We start from the raw sequence: 10,494 nt of genomic DNA on the forward strand, positions 1-10,494 counted from the left end.
CGAGCAAATGGTGGTTTTACGGGCATTACAGATGAGCGAGAATGCCAGGATCTGTGGTTTACCCCACACTTACATTCCTCGCACTCATAACTACACAAAAGTGCCATTAGTCTCACTGTAGCTGCTGAATAATGCACAGCAAGTACTGTATAATGTGATTAATAATAAGCCGAGGGGGGGTTCGATTATAACACTGGACTATGAATTATTCATCTTTTAGTGCCTGTGTAACATTCCTCTTAAAATGACAATGATGTTAGCTGCATGAATAAGTTCAGTCCCACGAGTGAACACAATCAAAGTAATGATTTTGTTTCTTTTGGAAATAAGTGTGTGTTTCTGTGTATGTGTGTGTGGATGCGAGGTCGAGCAGTGCCAGCGGTCCGCCTACACCACGGAGATCAGCAGACGCCATTGGAAGGAAATGAGATTTTAACTAGGTGAGCAATGCTGCCGTCATAGCCCACAGTTAATACACGGAAAAGACTACAATTTCACGGATATGAACTTCTGCTCCTCGAACACAAAAGACATTTTTGCTCGACTGATTCACTCTCGCTTAACCGGTTTCACGTGTCTTTCTTGCGTGTCAGCCATCGATTTATCTCGGATCGCTGGACTAGAATAAAACTGATTCAGAGATTTTTTTTTTTTTTCCACCTCTGAGTCGGGCAGCGTTGATCAAAAACACGGTTTGGGATGTTTACACCAGAGCGCTGGTGAATTCTCGCAGCCGATTGGTCAGAAGCTGTTGATTCGTTCTTTCTAACAGCAGCTCTGCAGGTTTTATATTCCTTCACTAATTATAGTTTCTTTACAAGCAGCACATTTACACGGATTTAAGACGGGGTTTTTAAAAAACGCTTTCTTGTTTAATAAACAGAACCAGGGGGTGGAGCTGGATCTGCTCGGAATCAGCCTGAACCCTAACCCACACGCCGCTGTACATCACAAAGCAATAGATTAAACAGACTTATCCAGCTTGCAACACAATCCACAAATCTGTAGGAGGAGCTAGACCGGGTCTGACTCCACCCCCTGGACTTTTGGAGGGAGTTTGTACTATTCTTTGTAACAAACTGTGCTACACAAAATACACAACTGAGAACACAAGTTTTTGTTCTTGTTGTTTTCTTCCTGCTTCCTGTTCAGGGTCTCCACAGCGGATCATCCGATCCCCAACCCTCTTATTTTACCCGGGCTTTAGACCGGTACTGAGAGTTAACCCTTTAGTGGCTGGGTTGGTTCCCACACAGCAGTTAGAGCATGAGATCCTGTCTCTGGACCACCAGGGAACGAGCTGTTATCACACAAGCGATGAAAGAGATCACATGAGCAAGTGAACTGACTGTAGAACCTTTAACCATAACTAACATCCTTCTTGGATGTTCCACAAAAATCACACGTAACTCTAAACGGATTAAAATAAAATTGATTAAAGAAATAAAATACTACTCGACGTGACTAGTTGATTATTTTCCTATACAAGGACGACCCCAGTGTTTTACTGGGGTCATAGTGATATTTAGAGAACTTAAAGGTTTCCATGACGATGGATCGGCTTGACATGTCTCACCAGTTGGTTGATCTGAGAGAACGAGGGGTTCTGGATGTGCAGTCTGTCTGTGGCGATCCGGTTCAGAGCCGTGTTATCCAGCACCACCTGAGAGAGAGAGAGCGAGAGAGAGAAAGTGAGCAAGAAAGAGAGGAAGAGAGAGAAAAAGAGAGAGAAAGAGAGGGACAAAATGTGTGAGAAAGAGAGAGAGTGAGAAAGAGAGGAAGAGAGAGACAAAATGTGTGAGAAAGAGAGAGAGTGAGAAAGAGAGGAAGAGAGAGAAAGTGAGCAAGTAAGAGAGGAAGAGAGAGAAAAAAGGGATAGAAAGAGAGAGAGAAAGTGTATGAGAATAAGAGAAAAAGAGAGAGGAAGAGGGAGAGAGAGAGAGATGTATTCTGAAGCTGTTGTGTATCTGCATGTTAATAAGCAGAGACGTGTGGAAATAAAGAGAGGAAGAACAGCATGTCTCTGAGTACTCCTTAGTATTTAGACTTCATTGGCCTCGTTAGGTCCTGCGCTAATTTAATCGGAGACTAAGTTAGCGTGCAGCAGCGCCTGATTCAATAAAGGCTGCGTGGCCGTCAAACACGACGCTAATCGCGTTAGCTAGTCCCTGATGGTCCGGTGCGTGGCTTTGATTTTAGCGTACGCACACAGTAAAGAACAAAGCACAAAGACGCCGCTTTCTACGCATTTCCACAGCGTCACGGAATGTTTTTGGGGCACGATGAGGCGGTCCTGATGGCGTTTTGTTTGCGACGAGCCACTCGGGTTTGTCCGACCGGCAGTGTTCGATGAGGTAAGCTCCGCCCCCAAAACCTTCTGGCCCGATGAAAATGCATTTACAGCTATAATAATATTAGTCATGGGTTTACAGTAATGTAATTAAGTAGACACACACACGCACAGCTTACTTAATATTTGTCCATTCTGACGTGCGTGGAAATCATTACGCTTAACTTAAGATCACAAATTTAATAACAGAAATTCCTTTTAAAACTACGTAGGCAAAACCTTTGCAGCCAATTGAATAAACTTATTTTTAGTCGTTGTTTTTTTCCAGCAGGGCCACACTGAAGGGACACAAAAGTTATGATGGTGTTATGATGAACTGTATTATTTATTTATTGATTGATTGATTGATTGATTGATTGAAATATGAGCGACTCCTGATCCCCTTCAGAAAACATTTCCTTAACATAAATTCTAATAATTCTTCACACACTGCTTTTAACCCCAGCTAGAGGAACGTTTATAATGTACGTGAGGGTGAAGTGGTGAGGAGAGCGACAGAACATTAGAACTGTCTTTTTCTGCTCCTGCTTTTTTTTTTTGGGAGGCGGAAGTGAAAAAGGGAAGAAAGCGAGGTCTGTTCCGAAGGCCGGATCGAGTAACTGCGGGTGGTGAGAGAGGAAATGTGCAGTTTGCCGGTCGTGCGGTGGAGAAGAGAGACGCCCTGTTCTACTCGCAGCGAACTCAGCACACTTTCAGCTAATGTTGACTTTGCTAATTTGTGTGTTCTTGTGAGAGAGAAAGTGTGTGTGTGTGTGCTCACCACACAGTCTGCGTTCTGGGTCAGTCTCTTGAGGGTGAGCAGGGAGTTGTAGGGCTGCACCACCACATCACTCATCTCATCCTGGTTGGGAAACACAGAGTAGGTCTGCACCAACTTCTTAGGATATCTGAGAGAGAGAGAGAGAGAGGAAATAAAACAGACTGAGACCAACACTAAACACTGTGGCTACAAATTGAGCAGCATGCCTATTACACGTCTTACACATTTATAAATGTCAACACGAGATCGGGAAAATAATCAAGGACAGGGTGCTGCGATACGACCGGACGCTAATCTGTAATGTTTTCCTGTAACAACACACACTGTTTTCACACAGTGCTTTCTTTATATCAAACATACCAAAGCAATATGTCAAACAAGTTGTATTCATTCAAGAATGTGATTTTTTTTATATCAGTTTATCAGCAGTGCCAGCTTGGGGACGCTAGGGCTTGAACCCTGATCACCAACCTAGAGCCTTAACCACTTGAGCTACCACTGCCCCATAAGCATACATAGATTACATATAATGCCCCATTAACTACACACTGATAACATACACCGATCAGGCATAACATTATAACCACCTGCCTAATATTGTGCTGGTCCCACTTTTGCTGCCAAAACAGCCCTGACCTGTCGAGGCATGGACTCCACTAGATCCCTGAAGGTGTGCTGTGGTATTTGGCACCAAGATGTTAGCAGCAAATCCACTGCATACACCTCCACAAGAGCTGCAGTTTTGGAGATGCTCTGATCCACAGTGCATCGCAGGTCAGGGATGTTTCAGCAGCAAAAGAGGGACCAACACAATCTTAGGCAGGGGGTCATAATGTTATGCCTGGTCCGTGTATACTGTTATTATAAACAGGGTCATTAAGATAAACCTGTGATTTTCATCACTACTAAGATATATGTGACAATATATCAAGTAAATATGTGACAGCGCTGTGCTATCTTGATCATCTGATTATTTAAAAAATAAAAAGAAGTCCCGTCACTCAACACTGGAATGAGTAAACTGTAGAGTCTAGGAATGTGGAATAAATATAGAAAGTCTACACACCCCTGTTATTGTATGATTCTTTAGGTTTTTCCTCTGGAATGTGGCACGTTGGTTTTATTTTAGCGCCATTGTTAAAGATATATTTTTAGATTTCAAGAAGGAAATAATCTGATAATGACTTCTTCATTTTTTTTAACATCACAAAAAGCCTGGTCTTTGGAACCGGGGGTGTGTAGACTCTCTTGGTGCACACGTATGTAAACATAAAGCTGTTCTAAATCACTAAAACCTAATGCTTTGGTGTAATAAACGGACGGAAGGAGCACTAACTCGTGCATCGTGTTACCCATTTTTAGTAGGCGAGTGGGTGTTAATGAAAGCTCGGGTGACGTCTTGCACGTCTTCTGTCTCTTACATCATCATCAGTAGGAGGAAGAGGAGGAGATTCGCGGCTCTGTTAAGATCCTACGTTTGAAAAGGAGCTAAAAGTGGCGACCTGAGCGTGCTAAAAGTTGTGTGACGCTAAAAGAGACGTGTAAAGAAGAAGAAGAAAAAAAAAAAAAAGCTAGCACAAAAGCACAGGTCATTACACTGACAGCTTCTAATTATCCTCGCCTGGATACTGACAATACGCAGGGTGGAAACCGAAGCTGCAGTATAGAGTTACAGCACCACAATAGGAATGAATACATGAGGCGGAGTGCTCTCTCTGTGTGTGTGTGTCTTGTAACCTGTCATTGAGTTTTTCCAGCAGGTAGGAGCCGAGACCAGATCCTGTGCCTCCAGCGATAGAGTGACACAGCACAAATCCCTGTAACACAAATAGCACAACAGTTACAGTGTGTGTGTGTGTGTGTGTAGGCAGCTGCGTACTGTACACCACTGTGCGAGACCATAAGACTATTTTAAGGTGGTTGGGCGCACACACACCCCATTCACCTAAAGATTATTTAGCCTTACCACCCACCCACACACACACACATATATATATAAAAAATAGCTCTGATGTTAGGAATCAAGTGACAGTAGTATAATGGCCAAAGACTCTGTAGTTTTAAAGGGAGGGGACGTTTCCCGCTTGTGAATTAACAGGACATAAAAAGACATGCAAATAACCCCTTCCCTACATACGGTGTGTGTAAACACGTGCGCCTAAACGTCAGCGGGATAAAGACAGCGTGCCTTCCAACTCGGAGCGGGGACGCGATGCTGAAGAGCGGGAATAAAAATCACGTCACTGCTCCATCTGGAGGTGATCAGGATGTTGTTTTTTTGCACCGTGAGCCACTTCGATCCCGGCCAGACCTCTCGAGAGACTAATGACCGTCAGGGGGGAATAAAAACAAGAGTGAAAGCCTCGGCTCATTCATCACGGCTAATGAGGCTGACGTCCACCGGTGATGTTCTTTAGAAGAGCTTTAGAGTCGGGTTTACAGACAGAAATAATAATAATAAAAAAAAAAAACCCTCCTAACAAAACTGATAATAAGGAAAGAATGCGTATACACGTTGGTTTTGACGCAAGTAGAATTCGTTGTGGTGAAAACACATATTATGGACTAGAGGAAATAAATACAGATGCCACAGTGACAGAAATCTGGGTTCTACAACCTGCATGCTAAACCAACAGGCTGTGTTTAAGCCCCGCCTCCTCTCTATTTTCATTGGCTGCCTGTATCTCCATTTTAACTCTGCAGAATTTTACAAATATTTATTTATTTATTAATCAACATATCAAGATGTGTCATCATATAATAATCATCATATATCATACGAGGGGTGAGACTGCTAGAACGAAGAAGGAGCTGGTCCGAAGGTTTGGCTTTATGGGACCGATTCTGAAAACATATGAATTTGTGCATCTCAACATTTTGGAATTTAAAGTTGAATCTCTTAAAAAGTAAAGTGTTACAGAAAAAATAACTCCTATTGGCATTAATCATTCCATACATGTGAGCCCTGTGCTCTGATTGGCTGTGATTTTAGCGCTACAGTGTCCATGATTGGCTACTGTCTCTGTGATTGACAGGTGAGAGGGAATATGTCCCGCCCAACCTCAGAGATCTCGGCCTCTCCTGACTCCTGCCGAGATCTCTGATATAGTGAAGGCTTTATTGATTATTTTAATTTGTAAATAATGACAATAATCACAATTACGACAATCTTTCAAATCTATCCCAAGTCTCAAAGCAAAATAAATAAATAAACAAACAAACAAACAGCCATTTTTTTAAATTAAGAAACAAGTGATAAAAAGAAATGTTAAATGAACTAGATAATAATACAAAAAAATAAAAAAAATAAAATTAACAGAATTAAAATTAATAAAATAATAGGAAAAAAAATTCTGATTAAAATTCGGATGTGTAGGAACCTCACCTCCAGACTGTCACTGCCGTCTGCCTCTCTATCGATGATGTCAAAGATGTCCTCGTGGATCTTCTCGCCCTGGAAAAGAAAAAAATCTTAACGGATTTCCAAGACGCACATAAACATGACTAATTAAGTGCAGTGTGAGGTGAGAAATCGGGGTGTGTGTGTGTGTGTGTGTGTTAGAGGCTGAGGAACCTGAGAGAAGCCGCTGGCCCAGTTGTTTCCTGCCCCTCCTCCGTGCTCTGAGAGGTAGATGTTCTCGGGGTTGTACAGGTTAGCGTAGGGCGAGTTCAGGATGGTGTGGATGACTCGAGGCTCCAGGTCCAGGAGCACGGCTCGGGGGATGTAATGCTCGTCGTCCGCCTGTGGGGGGGGACACGGCACGGGGGAGAAGCTTTAGAACCCTTTATTTCTGTTTACTCTGTTTGGGTGTGGTGTGAAAATCATAAAAATCTAAGAAATTATTGTTGAGGATTATGGAGAAATTATTATTTACTTCACATTTTCTTTCTAGAGCGATCGAAAAACAGTATTTACACCAATCACCAATTAAATACGCAAAATGTCCTTCTTTACAGCTTGTGAAATATGAATAAAAGGTTTTTGTGCGAATCATATGTTCCCTTTTAACACTAGTTTTTTCAGTTTTTAACTCTGACCTCATCATCTACATCTGGACTTTTGCTTCACATGGCTAACACTTGGAGTCCAGCTCCCTCTGCTGGCCACTTAATACATCATCTCCAACATTTATATCATTTTCCTGACTCAACTCCACTGACCAGCTTCCTTACATACACTACATGACCAAAAGTTAGTTCACACCTGACCATTACACTCATATGTACTTAGTCTCCCTTTGCTCTTATAATAAGCTCCATTCTTCGCTTCTGGAACTTTCTATACAATTGTGTGCTTCAACAGATTTTCTGTAGAACCACATATAAGTGTGAAAGTCAGCTGTGCACATACTTTTGGCCATGTAATGTATATAAACCTACCAATGTACACTATATTGGCAAAGGTTTTGGGACACCCCTCCAAATCATTTAATTCAGATGTTGTTTTTCAGGGCTTGGACTCGGCCCCTTAGTTCCAGTGAAAGGAACTCTTAACGCTTCAGTTTCATACCAAGACATTTTGGACAATTTCATGCTCCCAGCTTTGTGGGAAGAGTTTGGGGATGCCCCCTTCCTGTTCCAACATGACTGGACACCAGTGCACAAAGCAAGGTCCATAAAGACATGGATGAGTGAGGATCTTCACAGCGTCCTGACCTCAACCTGATAGAACATCTTTGGGATGAATGTGTTACCTGATAGAAGAACACATCTTTACGGTCCGTGCCTTCGGTGGCAAACTCCTCAACAATGCCCTCTGGGCTGATGCCATGTTCAGCACACAGCTGTTTCCAGAACTCGAAGCCGACTGCAACACATTAACACAGGACAACACGTCACCACCTTCGCTATTCACGTGCAATTGATCTGATTAAAGATTCTGACTTCAATTTCCGCTTCTATGCATGCCACGTCTAATCGGATCCTAAAAGGAGGTGGTGTTGATGTCAACGTTACCATAGCAACTAGTCCAGCCTGTGTGTTATTTTATAATTATTTCAGTCACAACGAGTGTATCCAAGTCACAAGAGTTAGGAGAATTTGTGCTTTGAATTGAATGTCGGACAAAATTCAAACATTAAAACTCTGAAATGTCTTTCACCTGCCTTAAAATATTAGTTTGATGCCAATCCAAGGCCACGATTATTCTGTAACGTGTACTGTGTTTTCCCAATTCAGCTCACTATTTCAATTTTAATTTACCCGGAGTGCATCATGACCTAAACATACATGCTTAAAGGTTAATATTCTTCTATTTAATCTATTCCCTAGTTTGACTGGATAGGAATAAGCAGAATTAAATAGAGTATAAATGGATTATCAGTATCAGTGTAAATGCAGCTTATTAACACCACACTGAACTTATGTCTACTTGTTAAGTGTCTCGTCTTATCATGTGCCCCGGGTTATGAAAATATTGCAAAGGAAATTATTATTTAACACATTATACACCAATCAGGCATAACATTATGACTACTGACAGGTGAAGTGAATATGACTGATGATCTCATCATGGCACCTGTTAGTGGGTGGGATATATTAGGCAGCAAGTGAACATTTTGTAAAAATGAAAAATGGACAAGTGTAAGGATTTGAGCTTTGAGTTTGATGAAGGGCCAAATTGTGATGGCTAGACCACTGGATCAGAGCATCTCCAAAACTGCAGCTCTTGTGGGGTGTTCCTGGTCTGCAGTGGTCAGTATCTATCAAAAGTGGTCCAAGGAAGGAACAGTGGTGAACCGGTGACAGGGTCATGGGCGGCCAAGGCTCATTGATACACGTGGGGAGCGAAGGCTGACCCGTGTGATCCGATCCAACAGATGAGCTACTGTTGCTCAAACTGCTGAAGAAGTTAATGCTGGTTCTGATCGAAAGGTGTCAGAATACACAGTGTATCACAGTTTGTTTGCACATGGGGCTGCATAGACGCAGGCCAGTCAGGTGGTCATAATGTTATGCCTGGTCAGTGTACACTACTAAACGTTTTATTATAAAGCACAGATGAACAATATTATTCTAGTTCCTACTAACGTCTTTAGGTTTTATATTTTTATATATACACACATATATATATATATATATATATATATATATATATATATATATATATATATATATATATCTGTCAATAATCTTATATCATTTGCTATAGACTCATTGGTTTTATATTAAAAGGTGCACGTGCCGATTCAATATCCAATGACCTTTCGCGAGAAGCTGGTTGATGACGTCACTACCAGCTCGATCATAACAATCTAACAGTCAATCAAAATATTAAAGAGAATTCCGCAGAGCTCTTAGCAATAAACAATACACTATTCTATCTAACTGGGATGTTTATTGTTGTGTGTGTTTATATGCGCATAAATGTTTTTTTTTGGGGGGGGGAGATGAATTAATAAGAAAGTGTGCATGAATATGGCAGCTTTATCCCTAAGCCCCGCCCACAAGCCCCCTTCACGCGCCGGATGGTTAGAGTTCAACACTTTATATCTCCCCAAAAACAGCTATATTATAAATCGTTAAAAGTTTCCAGAGCTAATTTGACGCTAAAACGTTTACACTCCAGCAGCGGTGACGTCTTAGCAGCTCCTTTGAACCGTACACGGTCAATACACTTCAGTTATGCTAGCTCCGCTAATGCTAGCTAGCTAACTAACTTAGCTCAAAAAACAACGAGCTCCAGTCGAAACGCGCTGTAACGTTTATCTTACTCTGATTTCCACACTGCCCCAACTGCAGCGTTATAATCTCCCGAGGCATGGTGTGCTTGTGGCTGATTCCTGTAGAAGTGTTGTCGGAAGAAGCGCCCTCAGCTCCGTCACTGAATCTTCCCGCTTCAACACACAAAATACCGCATAACGGTGGGACTCACTGCGCATGCGCCGCAACAGGACCTCCGCCGTGTTTGGCAGTTTTCTGTGCATGCGCGGCGGCTGTTTGGTTGCCATAGAAACCAAGGAGCGGCCATTATGTCTCCAGTTAAAGGATTTAATACAGTATTTATACACTATATTGACAAAAGTTTTGGGACACCCCTACAAATCATTAAATTCACGTGTTGTTCTTCAGGGGTTGGGCTCGGCCCCTTAGTTCCAGTGAAAGGAACTCTTAATTTTTCAGCTTCGTACCAAGACATTTTAGACATATTTCATGCTCCCAACTTTGTGGGAACAGTTTGGGGATGACCCCTTCCTGTTCCAACATGACTGCACACCAGTGCACAAAGCAAGCTCCATAAAGACATGGATGAGCGAGTTTGGTGTGGAGGAACTTGACTGGCCTGCACAGAGTCCTGAACTCAACCTGATAGAACACCTTTGGGATGAATTAGAGCGGAGACTGTGAGCCAGACCTTCTCGTTCAACATCAGTGCCTGACCTCA

The 10,494-nt window shown here is 42.2% G+C and overlaps 1 protein-coding gene across 1 annotated transcript in view; it reads right to left on the bottom strand.

Moving 5' to 3' along the window:
* Window positions 1–9,986, bottom strand: part of tubg1 (tubulin, gamma 1) — a 15,557-nt gene extending 5,571 nt beyond the window's left edge. Inside the window, exons 1-7 of the mRNA XM_058375560.1 lie at window positions 9,824–9,986; window positions 7,805–7,917; window positions 6,685–6,852; window positions 6,496–6,564; window positions 4,848–4,927; window positions 3,111–3,237; window positions 1,577–1,663 (exon numbers count right to left, since the gene is read on the bottom strand). Coding sequence (XP_058231543.1) covers window positions 1,577–1,663; window positions 3,111–3,237; window positions 4,848–4,927; window positions 6,496–6,564; window positions 6,685–6,852; window positions 7,805–7,917; window positions 9,824–9,872 — 693 coding nt within the window. The 5' untranslated portion in view covers window positions 9,873–9,986. The remainder of the gene's footprint in view (window positions 1–1,576; window positions 1,664–3,110; window positions 3,238–4,847; window positions 4,928–6,495; window positions 6,565–6,684; window positions 6,853–7,804; window positions 7,918–9,823) is intronic.
* Window positions 9,987–10,494: the final 508 nt, after the last annotated feature.

The sequence above is a fragment of the Hemibagrus wyckioides genome, linkage group LG02 (assembly GCF_019097595.1).
Source record: "Hemibagrus wyckioides isolate EC202008001 linkage group LG02, SWU_Hwy_1.0, whole genome shotgun sequence".
Lineage (NCBI taxonomy): Eukaryota > Metazoa > Chordata > Actinopteri > Siluriformes > Bagridae > Hemibagrus > Hemibagrus wyckioides.